At 41.6% G+C, this 27911-nt stretch overlaps 2 protein-coding genes across 3 annotated transcripts; one reads left to right on the forward strand and one right to left on the reverse strand.

Annotated features, from left to right (window-relative positions):
• Positions 1-7205: 7205 nt before the first annotated feature.
• LOC124283887 (cyclin-H-like) lies at positions 7206-24539 on the reverse strand. Its single transcript, XM_046719924.1, has 11 exons — positions 24420-24539; positions 24015-24147; positions 22179-22301; positions 20799-20872; positions 19785-19986; positions 19217-19324; positions 12890-12945; positions 11444-11514; positions 10520-10631; positions 9375-9450; positions 7206-8705 (listed from the first exon to the last, which is right to left on the reverse strand). The coding sequence occupies exons 2-11, from the start codon at positions 24129-24131 to the stop codon at positions 8670-8672; spliced, it is 975 nt and encodes a 324-aa protein (XP_046575880.1). The 5' UTR covers positions 24132-24147; positions 24420-24539; the 3' UTR covers positions 7206-8669.
• LOC124283889 (RNA guanine-N7 methyltransferase activating subunit-like) lies at positions 24453-27282 on the forward strand. 2 transcript variants are annotated; one of them, XM_046719926.1, is made up of 3 exons: positions 24453-24526; positions 25311-25514; positions 26732-27282. In XM_046719926.1, exons 2-3 carry the CDS (start codon positions 25336-25338, stop codon positions 26994-26996), a joined length of 444 nt encoding a protein of 147 aa, XP_046575882.1. In that variant the 5' UTR covers positions 24453-24526; positions 25311-25335; the 3' UTR covers positions 26997-27282. The 2 variants fall into 2 exon arrangements, with proteins under 2 accessions (XP_046575882.1, XP_046575881.1); XM_046719925.1 differs by lacking the exon at positions 24453-24526 and adding an exon at positions 24718-24828.
• The last annotated feature ends 629 nt before the right edge of the window (positions 27283-27911 follow it).

The following is a 27911-nucleotide window of genomic DNA, read 5'->3' on the forward strand; positions in this document are numbered from 1 at the left end:
AAAGTCGTAAGTTCAGAAAGCTACGACATAGCTCTACGACAATCGTAAGTCTATGCTAAAGTATGGGACTTGGGTCGTCGTAGGGTTACGATAGCTTTGAGGAACGAGCCCCAGGGATCCGTTCAGAAAGCTAGCGTTGCGCTACGACAGTCGTTAGTCTATGTTACAGTATAGGAGGTATGACAGTCTAGCGCTACGATAGCTTTGTGAAATGGGACCCTGTGCCTCGTTCCACGAAGCGATCGTAGCGCTACGACAGTCGTAAGTCTACGTTAAAGCACTAAGTTACCATCGCCTTAGGGTCACGATCGCTTTGAGGAACGGGGCCGGTGGATAGGTTTACATAACAATAAGTTTATATATGGATGTGGATTCCTTGAATTCGATATAAAACATTTTTACTTGTACTATTTCTACCGTTCCACAGTTCTTCTAAAGGACGGATATTATCTGGACGTTTTAAGCAATATTCCGGCAATTTAAGTGAGTTGAATTCCAGAAAATGGATGACGGAATATTTGAGTGAGTTTAGTTTTACGCCGCACTCAGCAATATTCCAGCTATATGGCGGCGGTCTGTAAATAGTCAAGTCTGGACCAGACAATCCAGTGATCAACAGCATGAGCATAAATCTACGCAGTTGGGATACGATGGCATGTGTCAACCAAGTTAGCGAGCCTGACCACCCAATTCCGTTGATCGCCTCATACGACAAACATGGGTTACTGAAGATCAATTATAACCCGGATCTTCACGGGTCGCCAAGGTGCCAAGGCGTATTTGCAAAAACAGCATACTTTGTTCATGAATTATCCGATATTACGTTGAATGACTCCTGAAATGGGCTTTGTTCGTGGATTAGCCGATATTACGTTGAATGACTCCCGAAATGGGCTCTACACATGCCTACATTGAACATCGAACTGGTGTTTTCGGTGAGACGACAGAACGCCTCAAGATTACCCCAACTGCCCCAGACTAAACAAAGTAACCCTAGAGGTGATAGCTGACCCAGGGACAACTGACACGTGCCATTTAACGTCAACAAATATGTACTACTTACCAACAACTGATATATACTATTTATCTAGATTTAACTTAAAGGTACTATTTGCCTACTCCCAAAATATACCTGAAGGGCGGCGAGGTAGCCTGGTGGTTAAAGCGTTGGCACGTCACGCCGAAGACCCGGGTTCGATTCCCTACATGGGTACAATGTGTGAAGCCCAATTCTGGTGTCTCCCGCCGTGATACTGCTAAAAGCGGAGTTAAGCCATACACACGCACTCTTTACCTGAAACTAATTGATATTATTTACCTCATACCAAATAATATGTGCTCTGTACAGTGTACCCACATCCAATACAAACACCTACATAGGTACTATTTACCTACAACTGATAGGTATTATGTACTTTACACCAATATGTGCTCTCTACCTACACCCAATAGTAACACGTTCCCTACATATGTTCTAGTCACCAACAACTGATAGGTACTATTTACCTACAACTGATAGGTATTATGTACTTTACACCAATATGTGCTCTCTACCTACACCCAATAGTAACACGTTCCCTACATATGTTCTAGTCACCAACAACTGATAGGTACTATTTACCTACAACTGATAGGTATTATGTACTTTACACCAATATGTGCTCTCTACCTACAAACACCTGCATATAGTAACACGTTCCCTACATATGTTCTACCTCACCAACAACTGATAGGTACTATTTACCTACCACTGATAGGGACTATTTACCTACAACTGATAGGGACTATTTACCTACAACTGATTGGGACTATTTACCCACAACTGATAGGGACTATTTACTTACCTACACTGATAGGGACTTATTTACCTACAACTGATAGGGACTATTTACCTACCACTGATAGGGACTGTTTACCTAATAGGGACTGATAGGGGACTATTTACCTACAACTGATTGGGACTATTTACCTGATGAACTATTTCCCTATGTGGACTATTTACCTTACCTACAACTGATAGGGACTATTTACCTACAACTGATAGGGACTATTTACCTACAACTGATAGGGACTATTTACCTACAACTGATAGGGACTATTTACCTACAACTGATGTGGACTATTTACCTACAACTGATAGGGACTATTTACTTTTATAGCTAACATACATGGAATTATCATGAAACGGCCCTCTCGTCATCAGAAATTTGCGGTCCGCTGCAAATGATATTGGACCGCTCAACTTTAACGACGGGCCACTATCAGTTCTGTTGTCAAGTGACGTCATAGTTCGACATTAGTGGCTTTCGACTGGCAGATGTTCTGGGTCAAACAAGTCAAAGCAACCCAAATTCCCGCTTTAAATAGCGGTAATATTGGCTTTCTTGCTGGTGCTAACCTTAACAATTGCACTATTAAAACTGTTGATGGACCAAAACCGAACACTGTCATAGCTTGACATGTTGCAGGCTATGGTCTTGTCAAAGGCCAAGGTCGAATATCGTCACTTTCTGTTGTGACGTCACTTGAATTGTTCGATGACGTAATTGCATTCGGGCAGTCAACCCCGTCAGAAGTTGATTTGGGTAAACTTACAGTCAAATTCCTTCATTGTTTCCTTTTTCTTTTCAACACAAATTCCATGTAGTTTAGAAATAATAACGGTAATGCTATTTTTGAGGGCATTATCATTTGCAGAAGCCCTCGGTCTTTACCAACTGCCCTCCTTCGTCGGGCAGTTAATGGAAGACCTCGGGCTTCTGCAAATGATAATGCCCTCAAAAATAACATTACCCTTATAACAACTGATAGGGACTATTTACCTACAACTGATAGGGACTATTTACCTACAACTGATAGGGACTATTTACCTACAACTGATAGGGACTATTTACCTACAACTGATAGGGACTATTTACCTACAACTGATAGGGACTATTTACCTACAACCGATGTGGACTATTTACCTACAACTGATAGGGACTATTTACCTACAACTGATAGGGACTATTTACCTACAACTGATGTGGACTATTTACCTACAACTGATAGGGACTATTTACTTACAACTGATAGGGACTATTTACCTACAACTGATAGGGACTATTTACCTACAACTGATAGGGACTACAACTGATAGGGACTATTTACCTACAACTGATAGGGACTATTTACCTACAACTGATAGGGACTATTTACCTTACACCAATATGTGCTCTCTGTCTACACCCAATAAGAACACCTACCTACATATGCACTATTCACCTGCAATGGATAGGCACTACTAAGCTACAGTTGAAAGGTATTATTTACCTTACAATAATGTGTTCTTTGTCTAAACCAAACAGGAATGCCTTACCTGCATATGCACTAATTACCTCTTACTGATAGGTATTATTTACCTATTTACAATGATAGGTACTAAACAGGCCGTCAAAAGAAAGTAAAAATTGGCAAAAAGTTGTTTATTTCTTAAAAATGGTAATTTGATTGCATGCTTCTTTGCTTATGTCGCCAAAACGCAGCATCGTAAACGGGAGTTGTAGCACGAAAAAATGGTAGAACTGGAAGTGCACAAAATGCATGACATGCACGTGCAGAATTTTGGTATAAGTTGTGTTGAAACATTCCTCTGACTCACACAAAATGAAAGCTCACCAGAATAATGCCACGTTTGACGCAAGAGCAGAGGGAGAGAGCTGTTGGTATGGCGGAGATGAGTGCAACACTGGCTCATATTGCCAGAACGCTCAGCTGTACACGTTTGACAGTGGCTAGGCTGTTCCAACGTTTCAGGCAGATTGACAGGATCCAGGACCGACCAAGAAGTGGACGTCCACGTGTGACAACGCCACACCTGCGTAACCGATTTGTGACGGCGACGTCAACATCAGAGACGACGTTAGGACGTCGCATCAGTCCACGCACAGTCACCAGGAGACTTCGGGAGTCCGGCATCAGAGCCTATCGACCTTTCTGTGCAATGGCCCTGACTCAGACATCGTGTTGCCAGACTGGCTTGTTTTTTTCGATAATATTTATTTTCCCAGAATCACATACAGTCATGTTGGAATGATACTTGCAATCCATGACACAAACACAGCAATATATACATGGATAGTAACAGGGCAAGCGGAAGGTGAGTTCAACACTGTACTGCTGCCACCATTTGACATGGAAATTATTCATTATACACCCGCGTGCTGCATTTGACCACGAATGTGTCCCTGAGAGATCTAGACACCGATCTGGGGAATGTCATGGGATCGCTAAGGCAATTGGGTCGATAATATATGCAAAAAAGCGACAAGAGAGACAGAGAGATAGAGAGAGGGAGAGGAGGGAGAGACAAAGGGGAGGGACAGGTTAAAGGGTCGGAGCGAGGACAAGATGAGGTAGACCTGTTGTTTAAACTGTAAAACAGCCAGACCATTTTCTCAAAACGTTTTCATTATCTTCCCGAAATATATACTTTTCAACATTGTAATGAAGTCTTATAATTTGTAGGAGGTGGTTAAAATTTTATTGTTTAAGCATGCATTTACATTTGTAGATATATTTTTTCATAATAGTGTATAGGTTGTTGACAAGAAAACTTTCACTGGGGTCACCCAGAAAAAATGAAGAGAGACTGAAATCAATACTACGACGGTATCATTTTCGAACCAACTCAAAAAACTGTCAATTAGAAGCTGAACTTTACAGCATTTGTAAAATAAGTGTTCAATGGTTTCATTTTCATGTTCACAAAAAGAGCAACGCTGATCATCACTTTGTCCGATCTTATAGAGGAAAGTTTTAGTTGAAATTGTTCGGTGAAGTAATTTGTATTGAAAGTTTCGGATGGAGTTATCAATAGATGATTTCTGATTGAATTCAAAGCATTTTGACATATGCTCTTGTGACGGCGTGATCTATTTTGCTTTCCCATTTGTTACATAACTTTTCGAGCGAGACCTGGTTTTGTTCACACAATAGCTGATAGATGAATTTACAGTCATCAGAACGAAGAAGATTCACTAATAAGTCACAATTTCTCGCTGTGACAATTGTTGGCAGGTCCTGATTTTGATTTTTGATAATGGAAAGCCATTCACGCGGAAGATATTTTAGTAATTTGAAGTAAAGTAAATATGTATCAGGAATATTAAACTCATTTTTTATCAATTTAAACTCTTTTATTTCATATGCTTTTGTAAACATTTGGTAAACGTTTTAATCTTTTGGCATGCCACCTGACAAAAGATGGTACATCTTTATTTGGAATAAAATTCATTAACGGAGTATGGATACGGAGTATGGATATCAGATATATGATCATTTCGCAGGTCTGCATAATTGGAGATAACATCTCTCCAAAATAGATTTTCTATGTGTTTACATGTTCGTTTTAACTCTCTTTTTTGAAAATTGAGCAGCGTGAGATCGTTACATGGGTATAGAGATAAAATTGACAGATTTTGCCAGAGGCCATCTATTGTTATCCGTTTGATCCACTTAATTTTAAGTATTTATTAAAATTACGAAAGATCCCCGTGAGAATAGTTATTTGTCAGCATTTTTCTCTTTATCTTGTCTCTTTTACCCGACCAGATAAATTTATGTATCAAAGTATCTAATCGTTTAAAAAACGTAATATCTGGGTCTGGAAGGGATGTAAAGAGGTGTGTGAACAGTGGGAGTAGTTGCGATTTTATGATTGTTACTTTTCCTCTTAAAGTTAGCATTCTTGTGGACCATGAAAATAAAAGTTTTCTAGCTTTTTCAAATTGCTTTTCGAAATTTGATTTAGTCATATTTTGAAGATCAACATTGAAAATGATGCCAAGTATTTTAAAGGGTTCTTTTGACCAGCGTAGGGGAATATGTGGGCATAACTTTTCATTACTATTCTTTTTAGATCCAATCCACATTAGCATACTTTTATCACAATTTATGTTCAACCCTGAGCATGTGGCAAATTTCTTTAAAATGTCAATCAATTCTGATAGACTAATCCCCGAGCCATCAAGAGTAAAATTTGTGTCGTCTGCATATTGAAAGATACAATATTCCACTCCTTTTAGACCCGTGATTATCTTGACCAGCATAACGTTCCAAGTTCTTCCATGGCCTGCATGCTCCCCGGATATGAATCTAATAGAACATTTGTGGGACTACGTAGACAGACAAATCCGTCGTTGGAGACAAGCACCGCAGACGAGACAGGAGCTGGTTCTTGCCTTACAAGAAGAGTGGCATCGGATAGATGCACGTGTGATCCGACGTCTGACAACGTCCATGAGGAGGCGTGTTCGCGCTTGCTGCTGGTCGTCATACACGTCCAGAACAATGAACGTTTCCATCTGCTTAGATGTATCCAACAATTCCCATTTTTGTTTTGACATCTGAAGGGTCATGATCATAAACGCTCATAAAATGACCGCCTGTCTGTGGTACAATACTTACTTTAGCCATACATTATCTCCGATATTTGCTCTTGAATTAGTCTGTCGTACAGACCCTGAAGCAAATATATCCAAGAAAGCCCACGCAAGTCTAGAAAATGTGGCAAGTCAGGATTTCCTCAGCTTCAGCTGAAAATGAAGAAAGTCTCAGGGCTCCTTTTCATGTTATTATTATTTTTTTAGAATTAACGTTTCAGTATCTGCTTAGATGTATCTATGAACTTTTTTCAGTAAAATATGTTCATTTCAGAGACTAGTTGTTAGTCTACTCTTGAACATAAATTACACTTTTACTTTCTGCTGTTGCTTTCTTCATAAAAAAGTCGGTGTCAAAGTCGATGTATACTTTCTTTTGCTGGTCACTTTATTTACCTACAGCTGATAGGTACTATTTACCTACAGCTGATAGGTACTATTTACCTTCAACTGATAGGTATTATCTACCTTACACCAAAAATGTACTCTCTCTCTACACCCAATAGTAACTCCTTACCTACATATGTACTATTCACCTACAACTGATAGGAACTATTTACCTAAAACAGACAAGTATTATTTACTTTACACTAATATGTGAACTCTACACCATGAAGGTGCATATGTTCTATTCACCTACAACTAGCAGATACTATTTACCTACAACTGTCAGCTACTATTTACCCACAACTGATATCTACTTTTACAATCAATGAATGAGTACAACATACCTTGAACTAATATGTAATATTACTAAGTAATTGGAGACAAAATGCCAAGAAATACATTCAGATAATTTATTTATCATAAGTAGGCCACACAATTGCTCATTACATGTTTTCCAGACGCAAACAACAAATATTCCACAATACACAACCACAGATATAAACACCAGGATAACTGACCACTGAATAACAATAATAACAGGTATCTTTATGAAGCCTGGACGTGGTCGCAGAAATAGAATGATACAATTTGGCCATTGGAGAATCAAAATGAGATACACAAGGGACGGTGTAGTAGCCAAGTGGTTAAAGTGTTTGCTCGTCCCGCTGAAGAACCAGGTTCAATTCCCCACATGAGTACAATGTGTGAAGCCCATTTCTGGTGTCCCCAGCCGTGATATTGCTGGAATATTGCTAAAAGAGGCGAAAAATTTAACTCATTCACTTGTTCTGTCCTTTCGTCATGATTTTGGGCCTTGGTCCCTGTTTATTAGCCAGTCACACTCTAATGCACGAAACTGATATCGTCATGGGAGGATGTCTATAATGAGGGAGTGAGTTAAGTTGGGTTTTACGCCACTTTTAGCAATATTCCAGCAATATCACCGCGGGGGACACCAAAAGTGAGCTTCACACATTGTACCCATGTGGGGAATCGAAACTCGGGTATTCGGTGTGACAAGCAAACGCTTTAACCACAAGGCCACCTCACCGCCCCTGTTAATAATGAGTGAGCGAATATAGGTTTATGCACCAGTCAATGATTTTAAAGCTAAACCACTTGACATAATTAACAAAGCATGGGCCAGGTAAACAAGACACTGATAGCCCAAGCTTTCAGTATATAAGACTTATACGGTCGGTCGCACGAAGCGCTTAGTAGCTGCTTTGAAAGTACAATTGCGTCAGGGTAATAATGTAACGCTAGAGAAAAGCATTGAGTTGGATACTAGGCGCAAAAATTAGCATTATTATTATTAATATGAGGTGCATGTGTCAGTTGTGGATATTGTGTGTGACTTGAGAGGCCTTGTACACGTGTACATTGAGATTGAATGGTGTACAAAAGCTTTCCGTAAGACCCAGAACATCTCATAATTCACGAATCTTGAGTGAGTGAGTGAGTGAGTATGGTTTTATGCCGCTTTTACTAGGCTTTTAGCAATATTCCAGCAATATCACGGCGGGGTCACCAGAAATGGGCTTCACACGTTGTACCCATGTGGGGACTCAAACCCGTGTCTTCGGCGTGACGATCGCTTTAACCACTAGGCCACCCCACCGCCCACGAATCTTGTCAAGAGATGAACAGTCTCAGATACAACTGTGACCTGTCGTCTCATGAGACGGTTTGGTGTCAGGATGTAATTACGGTGCAGCCAGCCATCTTGAATTGGTTTTTAAGAGGGTCATCAGCCAATCAGAGCAGTTCTCCATGGAGCGATATAAGCAAATATACACATCATGATTGAGTGTGATCTCATAAATGATGCAGGTGTTGATGATGTTGATGACGTTGATGCTAAACCAGCAGTTCACTATCAGCAACTCTTGTTTCCTGAAATGATACACACACATATTTGCTATACACACTCGACCATTCAGTCAATTATTTCCATAAATTTAACATCAAACACTTCACAGTACAGACTCAATTTCTAGCACAAAAGGTCAATCCATATATTTGTTGGTTGTTAAATTCCACACTCAGCAATTATTCATTTAGAATTTAAACACCGTTATTTGAACCATTAGATCTCATACAATATGAACCAAGTCACCAAGCCTAACTACATGAGATATGGCTGGCGTAATTGCTTTGGCTTCTGGGGGTGGTGGGGTAGCCTAGTGGTTAAAGCGTTCTCTCGTCAGGCCCAGGCCCAGGCCCAGGTTCCATTCCCCATATGGGTACAATGTGTGAAGCCCATTTCTGGTGTTCCCCGCTGTGATACTGCTGGAATATTGCTAAAAGCAGCGCAAAACCAAACTCACTCACTTTGGCTTCTTGTTTCAGGATTTAAACTGCAACTGTTTGTTTAATCTTGAATGTCATTATGAAAACAGCCTGTACATAGAGCAGAGATTGCAATATGGCCGTAATATAACCAACGTGATGTACAATTTTAACTCGATCACATGGACCAGATATATTAGTTACTGAGATGATGTACATAGTCGCACATCACCTGGGTACTAGGACTTGGTCAACTTAGTCATTTAACCGTACCTCTTCTATCCGTGCTCTCTTCTGTGATCGTATTTCATCCTCATCTTCAAACATCTCCTCCATCTTACGTTTGTACCTTCAAACACACCAGATCAGTCAAAAAGGATTTGATTCAGACACGTTAGTTCAGGACATGATTCTAATTTACACGTCGGTACCAAAATATCGGAACCAACTTGCATCAACTTTAAAATCTTTGCAGGCCTCAATATCAGATTTTTACATAGGGAGCCTTGCATCTCTATATTATGTAACATTCTAGATGCTGTAGTAATAGTAAGGACAGAAATGATTTGCTTATGATTTGCTTTCAATGGTTTACATCTTCTGAACCACTAAAATTGTTATTTTGAGATTACTTTTGGTGACAAAATCTGTTTGCTTGCTGTTTAACACTTCATCCTAGTGGTGGTCCGATTAATTGAAATAATCGAAGATTGGTCGCAGTGACAAAACGACCAAGCAATCGATCATGTTTTCTCATAATCGAACACAAACAATTTTGGACCACTTGTTTGCAATAACAGTATTTTTCAAAAGGTCGATTTTGTCTCGACATTGCATAAGCACTACAAGCTCGTTCCAAGTCATGATTAAGTTTATCTTAACAACTCCAGGAAATGTATGTTCCTAACACAATAGTCATCCTTTAAAGTTGTGAAATTTGCAAATGCATTTTGTGGAATTTGCGAAAAAACCCGAGAGAACGACATGTTTTTTCTTTATTTTTTGTGCATTAACAAACATAACCAGGAAAATTTGATAAATAACGCTAACCAACTATTTTCGATGATTGATCGGTTGTAATGAACCAATCATCAATTATGAGATTTACACCAATTCCCAACACTACTTCACTCTGAAATGTTCCTGTATAAAAGAACATCCTGTACATACATGGAGTTTGCCGAAGATAAAACAGTGATTGAGAATTTGTGCAATGGCCCTTGGGGGTGCAACTTAAACACATATGAGTAGAAGATTTTAAAGGTTACAGAAAAAGTGAAAAAAGAAAGATAAAGCTTAATTATTAACTTATTCTGCCACCATGGTTACAATCATACACATTTTTCAGGACTTCTATCAAACTTTGAATTCCAACACTAATCCCCCCGTCCAAGGGGAGTCAAGAGGAGACAACTCACACTTCACTCTCTGGGTTGTTCTCCTGGTTGCGGCACTTCTCCAGCTTCCGCTGGATGAGCTGCACGACGTCACGCTGCAGGGTGTCCTGGCTCTTCACCATCATCTTGATCTCTGAAACATGGCAGGTGGATATACAACTGCTCTTAGTAATAATAATAATGATCCTACAAAAATCTTCAAATGAATTGGGGGAATTCAGATTTACTCCGCTTTTAGCAATATTCCAGAAATATGGCGGGGGACACCAAAAATGGGCTTCACACATTGTACCTATGTGGAAACTTGAACCCGGATCTTCGCCGTGACGAGCCAACACTTTAACCACGAGACTACCCCACAACCTCTCCAGAAAAAACTACTGTAGAGAAAGCGAAACCTACCTACAGTTTATTGGTTGCTTAGTGTTTAACACCACACTCAGCAATATTCCAGCTAAATGTCGGCAGTCTGTAAATAATTGAGTCTGGACCAGACAATCCAGTGATCAACAGCATGAGCATCGATTTACACAATTGGGATACGATGACGTCAACCAAGTCAGCGAGTCTGACCACCCGATCCCGTTAGTCACCTCTTCTGACAAGCATGGGTTACTAAAGACCAATTCTAACCCAGATCTTAATAACTAAGCCTAACAGAGTTCCCCAGTCCAAAGTCTGAATCTACAGTTGAACAAGATTTGGAAAAGCAGTTAACACCTGGGTCAAGTATTCATCTGGACAGTTATAAATAAACATAGATTTTAGAAATACCTATCCTAGAAAAAGTTCAATACCTTAACTCAGATCCCCCGTGAAGGTCTGGGTTAGAATTGATCTTCAGCAACCCATGCTTGTAAGAAATGGCGACTAATGGGATTAACTCAGGATCATATGATCATCATACATCTGTTTCTGAACCCTTCTGACTTCTGTACAACTTACTCTTGATAATGGTGATGGTTTTCCGGAGTTCCTCCTGAGAGGCACCTGCCAGCAGGGCGTCAGTCACATAGCTGAAGTAAGAAGGATTATGTGAGTGAGGAGATTTAACATTTGGACAGTCCATCAGTAATATCATGGCATGTGAGGGGGAAGTTTTTAGGGGAGTCTGGTCCTCAAATCCATTCTGGCACCCAAATTGAATCGTGAATGGGTCTTGGGTCTTATTACTTGGATGTAATGGGTCTGATGAATGTGATGTATAATGGGTCTGAGGTGTAATAAATGTCAGGTCTAATGGGTCTGAGGTGTAATAAATGTCAGGTCTAATGGGTCTGAGGTGTAATAAATGTCAGGTCTAATGGGTCTGAGGTGTAATAAATGTCAGGTCTAATGGGTCTGAGGTGTAATAAATGTCAGGTCTAGTCTGGTCCTCAAAACCCATTCTGGCACCCAAATTGAATCCTGAATGGGTCTTGGGTCTTATTACTTGGATGTAATGGGTCTGATGAATGTGATGTATAATGGGTCTGAGGTGTAATGAATGTCAGGTCTAATGGGTCTGAGGTGTAATAAATGTCAGGTCTAATGGGTCTGAGGTGTAATAAATGTCAGGTCTAACGGGTCTGAGGTGTAATGAATGTCAGGTATAAAGGGTGTGAGGTGTAATAAATGTCAGGTCTAATGGGTCTAAGGTGTAATAAATGTCAGGTCTAATGGGTCTGAGGTGTAATAAATGTCAGGTCTAAGGGGTCTGAGGTGTAATAAATGTCAGGTCTAAGGGGTCTGAGATGCATTAAATGTCAGGTCTAAAGGGTCTGAGGTGTAATAAATGTCAGGTCTAAAGGGTCTGAGATGTAATAAATGTGAGGTCTAATGGGTCTGAGGTGTAATAAATGTCAGGTCTAATGGGTCTGAGGTGTAATAAATGTCAGGTCTAATGGGTCTGAGGTGTAATAAATGTGAGGTCTAAAGGGTCTAAAGGGTCTAAAGGGTCTGAGATGTAATAAATGTCAGAATGGGTCTGAGGTGTAATAAATGTCAGGTCTAATGGGTCTGAGGTGTAATAAATGTCAGGTCTAATGGGTCTGAGGTGTAATATATGTGAGGTCTAATGGGTCTGAGGTGTAATAAATGTCAGGTCTAATGGGTCTGAGATGTAATATATGTGAGGACTAATGATTCAGAGAAGTAATGGAGTCTAATGATTCTAAGATCTACTGGAGAGTCCGAGTCAACAGTCTAAAGGGCCTACTCACAAATTTAATTTGTCTGCAGTCGAATCTTTTTCTTTCCTTGCTATATTGAGTGAATGAGTGTCATTCCTAGAATGTGGAACATTATGAGTCCGAGGCCAATTCATCAGCCTAGGGTCAAATGGGACTGAGGTCTGATGATTCTGTACAAATGAACTCCTCATTAACTTCCCAGGCTCACAGTACACCTCACCTGTCCATGATGATCTGTTCCCGTGACGCGCTACTGAGCAGTGCAGCCAGCGCCACCTACAACACACCAACATCACCTGGATATACGATACAGTCAAACAATGCTTGATTCTGATTGGATAAAATCTGGTTAAAACTCCTAGTTTAGCACTTGGTTCCAAATCAAAATATAAGGTACCTCATTTACATTTAAACTATCTCCAATTTCAAAACAATGTAGATCTATCTCCTCAAAATACAACATAAATGTAATTTTCTGAATAAAATTGATATTTTATACTTATCCTGACTCATGCTTATTGCTTGTCTCCTTCCTTTTGTGAACGTTAGTGGAACACTTGTATCTTTTATTGAAGCTCCCTTCAATAAAAACAGACGTAAAATCACTACTCACCATGAGTTATCTCTCTGGCCATTTTGGCGGGAAAAGCGGCGCCACCGCTCCCACATGCTTCACTCTCTCCGAATTATAGAGCCCGACACTTTAATTTGCAGGAAATCCAAAGTGTAGTGGGAGGTTGGGAGGGCTTACCTCATGAGTCAGGATAAAGTATAAAATATCAATTTTATTAAAGAAAATTACATATTTTCCCTTATCCTGACTCATGCTTATTGCTTGTAGAATCGGTCGGTTTGGTGGTGGGTCAAGCTACTTCTGGATTTCATTTAGTGATTTCGTCATATATACCCCCTATGGGAACTTCTTGTTGGCACTGCTATTTTGCTACTGCTAGTCTCTGCTGCTGCTGTAACCGGTACTTCCAGCTGTCTCTGACGGGGGACCACAATTGTTAACTTTTTGGTCCTGGCTTCTGTTTTTTACATCTTATGTGGATTTTAGACTCCATTTCTTGGCCTTGAAGCATCAAGTGGAGAAGCAACCCTTTCTGTCTGAGTATCCTTACAAGTACTGGGTCATATCACTTATGCTAGTCTGTCCTTAGAGCGTGCATATAGACTCTAAAGCTGAACTCTTCCTTCAGTGTAGGCTTTTCAAGTCATGTGATAAAGGGCTAGACTTCGTCTCAGTGCCTTTGAGGGACTGTCACTTGTTGATGCAACAACCAGCGGGCGAAATGGTGAATGCCGGAGGCGTCCTCGGTGGCGATGTCCCTCAGGTAATGGTTGGCTTAAACACCATGTCTGATTTCCAGAAGCAGCCCTCCATTATCGTCCTGATGGAGCAATTCCCATGTAAGAGCGAGTGTTGGCGCCAGCTCTAACTTCCATGTGGGTTGGAGGCTCGTGGAGGATCCAGTCCTGCTGCTTTGTAGGCCCATGGGATGACAGTTCTGATTCAGATTGATATCGTAGTCAGGGAGACCTCCGTCTGTAGTAACGCCTGTCGATATTGGGATGAAAAGACGCTTGAATTTCTGTCTCCTGGTCCTGGATCTTTGTAGGTAGACTTTCAATGCTCTTACTGGGCACAAGGATAGGTCCTGCGTATCCTGTGATCCAAGGACTGATGATAGTGCTGGGACGTGGAATTGTCTGTCCGGTTGACCTGGCAGTTGATTCTTTGCGATGAAGTCCCATCGCAGTCCCATATGCACGGTGTTTTGATTTTCATCAAATCGTGTTGAAAGTCTAGAGCATGTATTTCCAACATCCTTGCTGCTGTTGCTAAGGCGATCAGGAACAGCGTCTTCTGCATCAAGAACTCGAAGAATGTCCTCTCTAATGGTTCGTAGACATCACTGGTGAGATGTCGTAGAACTACGTTGAGGTCCCACGCCGGAGCTTTAAATCTCTGTTGATGGTCCTCCAATTTAAAAGAGCGTAGTAAGGCAAGTAACTCTGGTACTTTCGTCAGTTTTGCACTTGTCCTCATGGTGATGACTGAGCTCAATGCCGCTGGGTATGTTGAGAGGGTTGACCCTTTTAACCGCTTCGTTTGTCGTAGGTGACAAAGGTAGTCCGCCACTTGAGGGTGTGTCGCCTTTATGGCTGTAAAGCCGGTCCTCGCAGCGTATGTCTCGAAGCTTCGCCACTTGTCGTCGTACAAGGTGCGTGTAGATTTGCGTAGAGCTAGTGAGACTGCTTTCGCTGCCCATCTGAGATGCTTGGGATCTTGATGTCGTCGTCTTCTAGGTAGAATGCACTGCGTAAACCTTGATGATGCAGGTATGTGACTATGGGCTTCGTCACCCTTGTAAACAACCAGGGGGCCGATGATATTCCAAATGGCAGGACCTTCCATTGGTAGTGTCGTCCGTCCAGTATAAACCTCAGGTACTTCCTTGAGTCGGATGTACAGGAATATGCAGGTAGGCGTCCTGTAGATCTATGCTGGCCATGTAGTCCATCGGACGGACGAGGTGTAGGAATTGTGGGAGATGTATCATGCTGAACTTTGGTATTCTGCGTAGATAATCTCTGTTGAAGGCCCTCATGTTGTAGATGAGTCAAACTTTTCTTTGGAGTTTTTCTTGGGTACTAGGAAAACTGGGGAGTAGAATCCTGGTGAGAGCTGGTCCTGGTCCACCACTTCTATGGCTTCCTTCTCTAGTAGAGATGTGACCGCTTCTCTTTAGCCTCTCTGTCCGATGGGTTGTGAAGTTGAACTTGAGGTTCGGCCTGTCAACGGGCGGAGTTGAGCTGTAGTTGTATGCGATATCCGTCTCTTAGGATGCTGGATACAAATGGATCTTGAAGAATTCCCCAGTTCTCCCAGTAGTTTTGTAGACGTCCACCCACTTGTGAAGGTTGTACAGGAACGGCTGGGGTGGAAGACTCCAGTCGTTCCGAACCCCTCCTTCATCGTCTCTGAACCTTGGCGCCTCTGGGTGCCCTGCCTCATCCGGGCCGTCCTCTATAGTTGCCGGCTGGGCGACGAAAAGAGTCCTTCCCTCCTCTGAAGGTGCTCATTTTCTTGTCTCTTGCCTTCTGGATGCCTGCGAACTTCGACTTGCCCGAGTAGCGCTGGGACGTCTGCCTGATGACACTGGCTAGTGTATCGATGGACTTTATCATGAGGACTTCTCTGGAGTCTTTGGCAACTTCCTTGGCGACATCGTCAATCTCCCCTGCGAAGATGGATGATGTCGACCATGGGGCTCTGTACAGCGACTTCGTGAAGTGTTCGCTCCAGGTGCAGGATGCCAGTAGTCCTTGTCGTCTCGCCAACGTCAACGCTGCTGAGATGGATGATAGATGGTCCGCCATAAACTGCTGGTCCTTCTTCTGCATGAGTAGAGCAGAGTAGATCATCCGGTCCTCCTCTGCGGTAGAGTCCCTGAACTTGGCGATGAACGTCTCATTCACTGCCCGGGATCTGTTCAGGCCGAAGAACATCCTTCTGGACATTGTCTCTATCTGCGCCAGCTTTTTGTCGTCAATCTTATAAGACTTGGTCCGGGCGTCGTTGATGACCTTGTAGTTGTCATCGATCTCTTGTGCCTTCATGAAGGGGGTCATATTGTGTAGGGAGAACTTCTTAGCTTTGAACTGTGGAATATTCGGCGCTTGAGATCTCGTTGCCTTCCGGAAGGCTGCGTCCAAGTTCTCTGGAACTTCCGAGATGGGATCAATTGGCGGTAGAGTGATCGTGTCGACATCATCGTCCTTCATCAGGTACGTGAGTGCAGCATTCTCTTCCTTAGAGGGTGACGCTAACTCCAGTCCGTTGGCCATCCAATATCTTATCTCTGCGTCCGAGAAGATAATACCGCCATCGCCCTCTGTTTAAGGGGCGCTGATCTGGGATCGTTGATCCTCCTCCGCTGGGGATGTGTGTGGAGACCTGCGCGGAGACTTGCGTGGAGACCTGCGCGGAGACCTGCATGGTGATCTGCGTGGAGATGAGCCTGTAGAGCTGCGTCTGTAGGGCGATCTGCGTGGAGACGAGCGTCTCTTGGTTCGTGACTGCCTCGGCGAATCCCTTGACGATCTGTGTGATGTTGATGACGTCCTTGAGGCTGTCTCCGAAAACCTTCGCGAAGGCTGTTCATCTGCGTTGTCAATGGAAGGCCTCTCCGATGTGTCGGCGGCGGTGGGTCCTTTGTGCAGGTCCGGGTCCTCTCTGCGGGTGGTGTCTCCGAGAAAGTCCTAGTTGTCTGCACAGGCGTCCCCGTAGAGCTGCTCGCCGTCTTAGGGAGTGTGGCTGTCTCTGCGTAGAGGATGGCCTCTTCTTCTTCGTCTGCGATGAAGGGATGTCGAGGCAGCCCTCTTCTGCGAGAAGTGGCGGACAAACGTCCACGCCCATCCTCGAGGACATCTCCGGCGGATCACAGGAAGGAAGAGATTAGATCTGACAGCAGTTGACCGCGAGGACTCAACCCGGCTTATCCATAACTTGAAAAAGTCGTCTGGACTTGTCTTTAGCACGCCTAAGTACGCAGAAAATATATTTATTAAATTCAATATTGGTTAAATGCTGACAAAGGTTGCAGCGAGAGCTAGAAGTACATGGTGTTGTGCACCTAGGGCACAATAAATGCGGGTCTGCAGCAGAGAATCGGAACCTACAACAAAAACAGGTTTTCTTGAAATGTAAACACTGAACAATCACGGACGAAACCGTGAATAAACAGTGCAAAATACGAATAAATTTCAAACCATAATGTTGAAGGATACTCCCTAAACCCCTATAAAGGTAATGTATAGGGTAATAACTAATAAATAAAAGGATATAGTGCCGTATAGAAGACACAGGCGCTCTCTCAACCATCCACTAGGGCAAAGAAGGAGAGAGTGAAGCATGTGGGAGCGATGGCGCCACTTTTCCCGCCAAAACGGCCAGAGAGATAACTCATGGTGAGTAGTGATTTTACGTCTGTTTTTATTGAAGGGAGCTTCAATAGAAAATACAAGTGTTCCACTAACGTTCGCAAAAGGAAGGAGACAAGCAATAAGCATGAGTCAGGATAAGGAAAAATTTTATATTTGGGATTACACTTTCATAGTAAAGAACAGATTCTAGTACTTTTTGTTGAAGTTGCGGTGGCTGAGCGGTTTAGGCAGCTGACTTTGTGTGCTAGCGATTAGGTGCCTGACTCTGAGGGTGTGGGTTCGAATCCCGGATGGGACTCAACCCATCAAAAAGTTCTAGAATTTGTACTTTACTAAGAAAGTGTAATCCCAAATATAACATATGCTACATTTGATCACTTTCTGAATGGCATTGTGTAATCATCCTCAAAAACATGAATCCTCTATCCTCCCTACGAAATAAAGTAAAAAGTAAAATATTGTCAAATTTTTGTTTGTTTAACAGCAATATTACAGCTAAATGAATCGTGTAAATAATAGGGCTGCAGGGAATCCACTGTGAGGTGATTATGATACACATCACAACTATCGGATAGCCAATACACCCAAATTCAAGTAAAAACACTCCTTCCTTAAAGACATCATGAAATACTTGATTCTAGTGATCATGAATAATGAATTGAATTCACCAAAGTTTATGGTACATGTCACCGAATACGCAAATAAATCGTAACTGCCCTAGTAAATAATTCAGTCTGGACCAGACAATGGAGTGATCATTAAGGCAAACCCTGTATTGTGAGTCTACTACTGCATAAAGGGAAGCATCCTCGATAATCTCCAGGGTATACTTTCCGATAAATCTCCACTATACCCTGAATGCATCTACGGCTTGAGCCGATGATTTTATTACCTCCCTTTGCTGGCTTTTTATCCAATCAGGTGTCTACGCTGGGAAGTTGAGCGTACCAATCACAATTCACTTTGGCTTTTTAAATTATCTAACCGATTAAACTTGGCAACACAATAATATATTGTTGCAGAGGTACTCTGAAAGAGGTAGAAGGAGTTCTTGCATATATTTTTTTAAGATTTCTGACCTGTCAATTTGTCTTTATGTTTTTCCCCCAAATCTGGGTCGCACTGCGAACAAACTTTCGCGGCTGCGACCACTATCTTTGTTGACACTGGAAAGCTCAGTTGTAACGGCGGCTTATCTGATTGGCTACTGTGAGAATGTGGAGCCAGCAGAGGGAGGTAAGAAAATCATCGGCTCGAGCCGTAGATGCATCCAGGGTATAGTGGATATTAATTTTATCGGAACGTATACCCTGGAGATTATCGAATATGACAACTGTTAAGAGTGAGTGAGCAAGTTTAGTTTCACGCCACACTCAGCAATATTCCAGCTATATATATGGCGGCAGTCTGTAAATAATCCTGTCTGGACCAGACAATCCAGTGGTCAACAGCATGAGCATCGATCTACGCAATTGGGATACGATGACAAGTCAGCGAGCCTGACCACCCTATCCCGTTTGTCGCCTCTTACGACAAGCATGTGTTAGTGAAGACCAATTCTAACCCGGATCTTCATGGGTCCTATAACTCTCACCTGTGATGGTGCAAACAGCAAGGAGGCATCAGTGCCCAGACTTTTGTCAATAAAATCCTCTGCATAGCGCCGTAACTTCTCTGGGTCACCTACTTGGGAGTAACGAGTCTGAAACAGGTGTCGTGGCATCAGTTTTGGGCTGAAATGTCCTGCAGTATGACCCATACTACTGAGTGAGTGAGTGAGTGAGTATGGTTTTACGTGCCGCTTTTAGCTATATTCCAGCAGTATCACGGCAAGGGACACCAGAAAAGGGCTTCACACATTGTACCCATGTGGGGAATTGAACCCGGGTCTTCTGCGTGACGAGCAAACGCTTTAACAACTAGGCTGCCCCACTGCCCCCAGGAGGAAGCACTTGTACTGGGCACCACCAACACCAACAAACACAACATATCTTAACACGGACTTTAAATAGACAAAACTTTGTTTTGTACAAGGTTGCCTAGATACCAGGTATGATTCGCGGGGTTGATGTTTAACTCCAGACTCAGCATTATTCAAGCTATATGGCTGTTCCTGTTCAATACTCCATACTAGAGACAAGCCATGGTTCTACTATCTGTACCTTCAGATCTATTATCAACCCCTCGAGCGGTCTGTACATGTTGTGGATTGTCAGGTGATAGTGTAGTTTCTGCATCAGCAACAGCTCGAATCCAAGAACGATGTCCGCAAACTTCTCCCTGTTTCCTTTCAGGTTGCCTACAAACTGGCCGATCGGCACATAGAACTCTTCCACCTTACAAGCCAGATATACACACGTGAGCCTGAAACACAACGTGCTCAGTAATACAGGTCGGAACATAGAACTCTTCCACCTTACAAGCCAGATATACACAAGTGAGCCTGAAACACAAGGTGGTCGGTAATACAGATCGGCACATAGAACTCTTCCACCTTACAAGCCAGATATACACGTCAGCCTGAAACACAAGGTACTCAATAATACAGATCGGAACATACAACTCTTCCACCTTACAAGCCAGATATACACATGTGAGCCTGAAACACAAGGCGCTCGGTAATACAGATCGGAACATAAAACTCTTCCACCTTACAAGCCAGATATACACGTCAGCCTGAAACACAAGGTGCTCAGTAATACAGATCGGAACATAGAACTCTTCCACCTTACAAGCCAGATATACACATGTGAGCCTGAAACACAAGGTGCTCGGTAATACAGATTGGCACATAAAACTCTTCCACCTTACAAGCCAGATACACATGTCAGCCTGAAACACAAGGTGCTCGGTAATACAGATCTGAACATAAAACTCTTCCATCTAAAAAGCCAGATACACACAGGTGAGCCTAAAACACAAGGTGCTTGGTAATTACAGATCGGAACATAAAACTCTTCCACCTTACAAACCATATATACACACGTTAGCCTGAAACACAAGGTGCTCGGTAATACAGATCGGCACATAAAACTCTTCCCCCTTACAAGCCAGATACACACATGTGAGGCTAAAACACAAGGTGCTTGGTAATACAGGTCGGCACATAAAACTCTTCCACACAAGTAGCCAAAACATAAACAGGAAAGACTGAAACACTCGGAATCAGTACTTACATGATGTCTCTCGGATGGTAGTCCATGACAGAGTTGTTAACATAGAACCTCTTCATGAAATTTATTGCAGTACCCTGAAATGCAATCAGAATATAACAAGAAGACAAAGTCATCAATATCCCCCTCAATGGCAAAATACTCTTCATGATTATGTCTACGAGTTATGATTATGTCAAATATTTAGGTGTAGAATTTGAAAGCTTTTTAAAGTTCTGCTCCGGAAAAGAGCACTATCACTAATTTCAGGCTAAGTCAAACTTGCTGCCATGGAAACGCCAAAAATATTTTATTCAGAATTCCAAAACTACCAAAAGGCACCAGTACCCCACCAGATCTATGTATGTGCCAAGTTTGGTGAATTAATAGTGAACAGTTTTAGAGTTCTGCTCCGGAAAAGAGCACTATCACCAATTTCAGTCTATGTCAAACTTGTTGCCATGGAAATGCAAAAATGTTTTATTCAGAATTCCAAAACTACCAAAAGGCACCAGTACTCAACCAGATCTATCTATGTGCCAAGTTTGGTGAAGAAATATTGAACAGTTTTAGAGTTCTGCTCCGGAAAAGACAAATGTGCACGGAAGGACGGATGAAGGGCCGCAAGCACGCACGCACGGACCGAGTCCATTTTAGTATCTATTATTACACAATGACATTTAGAAAGTGGTCAAATGTAACATATGTTATATGGGGATTACACTTTCATAATAAATAACATGTTACATTTGACCACTTTCTAAATGCCATTGTGTAATCATAGCTTTCATCCGTAGGAGCTGTGCCAATTTACACTTATCAGAGGGGTACACAAAGTCCGCAGTCTAGACTACCAGTTGTCCAACCATTTTTGTGGAAGTTGGGGTGGCTGAGTGGGTTAGACGGCAGACTTTGTGTGCTGACTCTGAGGGTGTGGGTTCGAATCCCGGATGGGACTCAACCCAACAAAAGTACTATAATCTGTACTTTACTAAGAAAGTGTAATCCCAAATATAACATATGTTATAATTAGCGTCTACACTACAATGATCATCAATACTAACATAGAAACATACAGGACACTCCAGCTAAACCACTCCCTCTTATAAGAACCACGTGGCTCTGTGGACCTATTTCTATGCAAAATCATAGTTTAATCTTCAACTGAAAAACATGTTTTTAATAAAATCAGTTCATATATTCGGATTTTAAATATCATGTTTTCTGAACACAAATAATGGTGATATGCATGCTACTGGATTTCATTACACATATATTTTCTGTAAAATATGACGTTGAAAATATGAAAACACATTCATTTAAATCCCTCCTTAAACACGCAGTTTTGATTTTAACATTGGATTTGGCAGAGTGATGGTATCATGGATTACACTTGTTACTTACGACGACACATTTTGGCATTGGAGGTTGAAACTTCCCACAAAATTCCTTCATGACAAACACAAAATGACGACACAAGAGCCTCTCTTCCTGTGCAGTCAGGAAATGCCGAGATTTCTCTTCATCCTGAAAAATCAGCCAAGTGTTAGACAATAAGAAAAGGTGTTATAAAAGTTATCTCCCTTGTGTCAACGTGAGAGACAAACTTATTTGCTTTGTCAGTTACATTTGTAACTGCTCGCCTCTTTCTGTGACCTACAAGAAGACTTGTACCTGTATAGTACGCCATTATTGCTAAGAATCGTGGCAAACCAATCAAATCGCGCGTAGTAGAACACAGTTCGAAGCATGAAAATGGCGGCACCGCCAAACTTGGAAACTTCGCTGAACTATGCAAAGCACAATTTAAACATAAACTTTGAGCGAAAGGATCAGCAACTTTCAACACTGAAACATCTTTACAATGGGAATGACTGTATAGCTGTTTTGCCAGTCGGATATGGGATATTCTAGGAGTAGCCATGTTGGGAAATTCAGAGTTATCTTTCCTTGAAAACAGTACTAGACTATTTTCATCTTCGTGCCTCTTTACGCATAGACAAGGCCCAGTCGTGAACATGGCCACGAGACTGGTATGAGTCGCCATCCGGCTTGCTAATGACACAAGTAGTTACGAATGTAAGTTTGAATTATTGTTCTATTTCAATATATAATTGATATAAGGTCTATCTATCAACATCCCCTGGTTCTCTATCACCTATCTCGGGATCGGGTGATCAGGCTCGCTGGCTTAGTTGACACATGTCATTGGTTCCCAATTGCGTAGATCGATGCTCATCATGTTGATCACTGGATTGTCTTGTCAGGACTTGATTATTTACAGACTGCCGCCATATAGCTGGAATATTGCTGAGTGCGGCGTAAAACCAAACTCACTCACTCACTCAATATCACCTATCTGGCTTCTGTCAGTTACCTGGCTTCTCAGTAATTCACCTATGAATGGCTATCTGTGAAGATCAGGATTAGAATTTGTCTTCAGTAACCGCTTTTCGGTAAAGGCGACTAACGGGATCGGGTGGTCAGGCTAGTCAACTAGGACGTTATAGGTTGACACATCCCAATTGCATAGATCGATGCTCATATTGATCACTGGATTGTTTGGTCCAGACTTGATTATTTACAGATGCCACCATATTGCTGAGCGTGAAGTGAGACAATAAACCAACCAACCAACCTATGAATGGAAGACAACTCAATATAACTCATGTCATGTTCAAAATCTTTAACCCGTGAAGGTACGGGTTAGAATGAACATTCAGTAACCCATGCTTGTTGTAAGAGGCAACTAACGGGATTGGGTGATCAGGCTCGCTGGCTTGGTTGACAGATGTCATCGGTTCCCAATTGCGCAGATCGATGCTGATGCTGTTGATCACTGGATTGTCTGGTCCAGACACGATTATCTACAGACAGTTGCCATACAGCTGGAATATTGCTGAGTGCGGCATTCAACTAAACTCACTCAAAATCTGTAACATCTATCATCAGTATCATCAGCGATCATGACTGACTGAGTCTGGTTTTACGCCGCTTTTAGCAATATTCCAGCAATATCACAGCGGGGGACACCAGAAATGGGCTTCACTCATTGTACCCATGTAGGGATTCAAACCCGGGTCTTCGGCGTGACGAGCCAACGCATTAACCACTAGACTACCCCACCGCCCTAAGCGATCATGAGTAAATAGTTGAGAAAAAAAATTGGTGGTTACCGGTTACAGCTACTTGATACACATTAACCATAAAAAGTAGATGCAGCACCCTGATCCTACGTACCGACATGTTGCCAGCAATACCATTGATACATTTCTCATTTGCTTCAGTCCGCAGCAGGACAAGCTCCTGCTCGTCTTTGAATGTCCAGTACTTTCTCTGTGTGCTGTTGTGAAACATCCTCCTGTTATCTCCCCTGTAGTGAAATAGAAAGATTTAACACACAAACAGTTTCATTTTGCAGGCCAGACACTATACACTCTATTTGGCATTAAATCATAAACCTTTTCTTTAATGTTTACATCACACATTATGTCACACATATAGTAGGGCACATAATTATGCCACAGATGACAGCCATATGCCATCTGTTTTCGCTGTTTTGCGGATTAGTATGTCCAAGGTTTGAAACACAGGGAATTTCATAGACTTTCATTAGTCATGCTAGAGATCTGTTTGAATACTTACGTTATTTTACTTTATTCGTACGAGCATAAGACATCATAAACGCTTGCTCGTCTTTTCAAAAGAAAGAGCAGACGGACTACCCGCCATGAGACCGGAAGTTGACAAAGGTATTCGTCAAAAGACCTCTCTATTATAATGAAGCGAACATGAATCATAATTTACCATCTAAAAAAGTAAACGCAATCTAATAAGGTGATAAACTGTGAACAATTACTTGTGGATAAGTACAAAGACCTACAACTATATATTAGTTTGTTATCAGTATATCTGCATAATAACTTCACTCTTTCGTATATTTAATCTTTCCTGGTGTAAGTCGTATTTTGTATATCTTTATGAATGAACATGCTTCCGGTTTGAACAGGTGTTCCGAATTTTTGATAGGAACATTGTCCCCCGACACATAGAAGTATGTGTAAAGTACTATCTTATCGTTCTTTATGTTGGGTCTTCCACCAACGTGTGCTAGGGGAAGTTAGTTTAGTATAGGCGAGACGGTCGCAAGAGAATAATGAGATAAGCGAAGACCCTCAGATTTCGAGCACGAGTTCACTTGTTTTGAGCTAGATAACCATACCGCACACTTCCGCTTTGATACAAAGCTGCCGTTTCAGGCATTTTTATGACAATATTCCTTCTCTGATACTAAACATACTTAGTATTACATGATGCATTATGAATAGCTCCTTCAAACTTTCTGGTTAACCAGACGCGCCGAAGCCATTACATGGTCGTGTCTGAGAACATGCTTCAGTGTTTTATAATTTTCATATCAGAAGAAAAAAAAATAGCTTCTTAACATCTTTCATCTGGAATATTCTCCACCTGTGTTAATTGCTGGTCATAAAAAAACAATTATATTCTTGAATCAAGAGACAAAGACATTTTTAGTTTCAGACTTAGTTAACAGTTAACCATGACAACAGAAGAAGACTCAGCTGTTGACATGGAGGAATATTACGACAAGATGTTTTCCAATCGTTACACTGAGGAAGACACAGATTTTCAGACAGAAATGTCCAAGCCAGTCCCCCCTCCACCATGTGTTATGAACTGGTACACCAAGAACCGCAGGAATGACTGGGGCCGACAAGGGTATGCATGTATATTTTATGATAATACTAATAATGTGTCTTCTTATTTGCACTATATAATTAGACATGTAAAGTCCACCCATTATTGCCCCGGTCAATGGATCACGACACGACAACCAAGCCTGTGAGGGACCAGAAGGTTAATAGTCACTTGGTCATGTGATCCCCCTGTTAACCCATTCACTGCTGGGTGACCTGGTTTGTGACTTGTGCTCTTAAACAAGATCACACACAGCATTTAGGGATTTAGATAAAGTCTTCAGAAACCTATGTTTATATGAGACAACGTAATGGATTAAGCTTTGTGACTTCATTTGATTAAGTGTCATCGTCCAGTGTTCATAATATCAATCATCAGTTTGTCTGGCTCAGACACGATAATTTACTTCATCATTTGGGCGAATTTAGATACTTGAAAACAAAACAATTTTATTGTGAGTATTATTTGTATCATTTTAGGTGAGCCGACAGGGCAATGTTAAAATGTTTCATCTGTGCCATTTAAATATTTACCGTGCCATGGCACACAAATTAAGCACTAAATTGATCACGGCAAGTTAGTGGTGGTCCGATTAATTGAAATAATCAAAGATTGGTCGCAGTGACCAAACGACCAAGCAATTGATCACATTTTCGAATATAACCGATTTTGGAGCTACTGTTTTAGTGTTTGAAACACTTGACAATGGAAAATATGTTAGAAATTGTCAGGGCCCGAAAACGTGTTTGATTCCTAGAAAACTCTCCTCACAAACTGAAAAGTCATGAGTGAATATTTCTTGAAGACTCTGGGAAGTTTATGTTCATGATGTATTTTTATTAGTCATCAATTTAAAGAAGCAAGTTGCATCATTTTACATTGGGTTTGACATTTGCAAATGTAATTTGCAAGTTTCTAACTAAACACACACACACACAGAGAACCATGTTATACCTATCAACGAAAACACCCTGAATAGTAAAATCTGAAAAATGACGCTGACCAATTTTTTTCGATGATTGCTCGTTGGTAATGAACCAATCATCAATTGTGTGATTTCAACCAATTCCCAACACTACTACAAGTTCAAGCCCCTGAAACTCTTTTCGTTTGTGGCCTATTGATTTTATCCATGTCACTGACACTTTAACAAAGGTATTTCATACCAAACCATTTTAAGAATATGCCAGGAAATATGTAATATTCTCAATATTTACTCACTGCTTACCGTTTTTCAGACGAGGTGATAATCAAGGTCGGGGTGGTTACAACCAATCTCGTGGCAACTGGGGTCACCATGGTGATCGCTATGGCAACCGTGGTGGGGTTATGGTAACAGGGATGACAACTATGGCAGAAACAGAGACCGTTACGGAGGCAGAGGAGGAGGGGGATACCACCGAGGTGGAGGAGGCCATTATGGGGGTGGAGGGTATCACCGTGATCAGGGACACTATCAACGGAACCGGTATGACGAAAGAAGTAACCGATGAACTGACATAGGTTTATTTCTGTGATGAATTTCTGGAAAGATTGTGGGACGAGGTGCATTCTGAAAATGATGGAGGTGCTTACGAATGGGAATGTCTGACATTGTCCTTCAGACTGACCGCCATCATGTGCCGAGTGGCATAAATAAGAAAGAAACAATCCGTTCCTATTGAAAATGTCAGATTCTAGCAAAGGATTTGTAAATAATTTGATGGAATATTTGTTGTCACTAAATCATGTAAATCATTCATTGTTGTGATCAGATCACAGGACATTGTCAATACACAATTTGTCTCCATTTGTGTTTGTTTGTTGTTTAACATTGCACACAGCAATATTCCAGCTATTTGGCATCGGTCATATAATCATGTGTAGACCAGACAGTCCAGTGATTGACATCATGAGCATCGAGCTACGCAATTGGGATATAGGTCCGTCTCCTATTCTCGCGGGTTTCCTATTCTCGCGGTAAACCGTTTTCTGCCTAAATCACTGATGTGACACTTAGCGGTTGTTTACATCACTGTCTGGTAACTAGGAAGTGGCCCAAGTCTGTGAGTGATCAAAATCTTGCAGTGCCACGAATATTGGGGAGTTTATACCAACTTAGACATATCATTACTTTTCCCCCTTTCCGGGAGGATTGCTCTTACATACACTCAATAACGTTAATTCCTGGTAATACCGCGAGAATAGGAGAAGCCTCGTTTCGTCAATGGCGGATGGCATTGTTTATCACCGGGCTCACGAGTGGTAATTCACCTGATGGATCTGGCAGCTGATAGATGTAGATGTTAGAGGAGAAGGCCCTGCATTTAAAAACAACATGCATTAATACGATAAGAATTGTTTGTGTTATTTTTTCAGCTGATATCCGTAAGTACCGCGAGAATAGGAAACGCCTTCCTACAATGTGTGTCAACCAAG

Source organism: Haliotis rubra, unplaced genomic scaffold, assembly GCF_003918875.1.
Source record: "Haliotis rubra isolate DU_JTF1 unplaced genomic scaffold, ASM391887v1 Scf324, whole genome shotgun sequence".
Lineage (NCBI taxonomy): Eukaryota > Metazoa > Mollusca > Gastropoda > Lepetellida > Haliotidae > Haliotis > Haliotis rubra.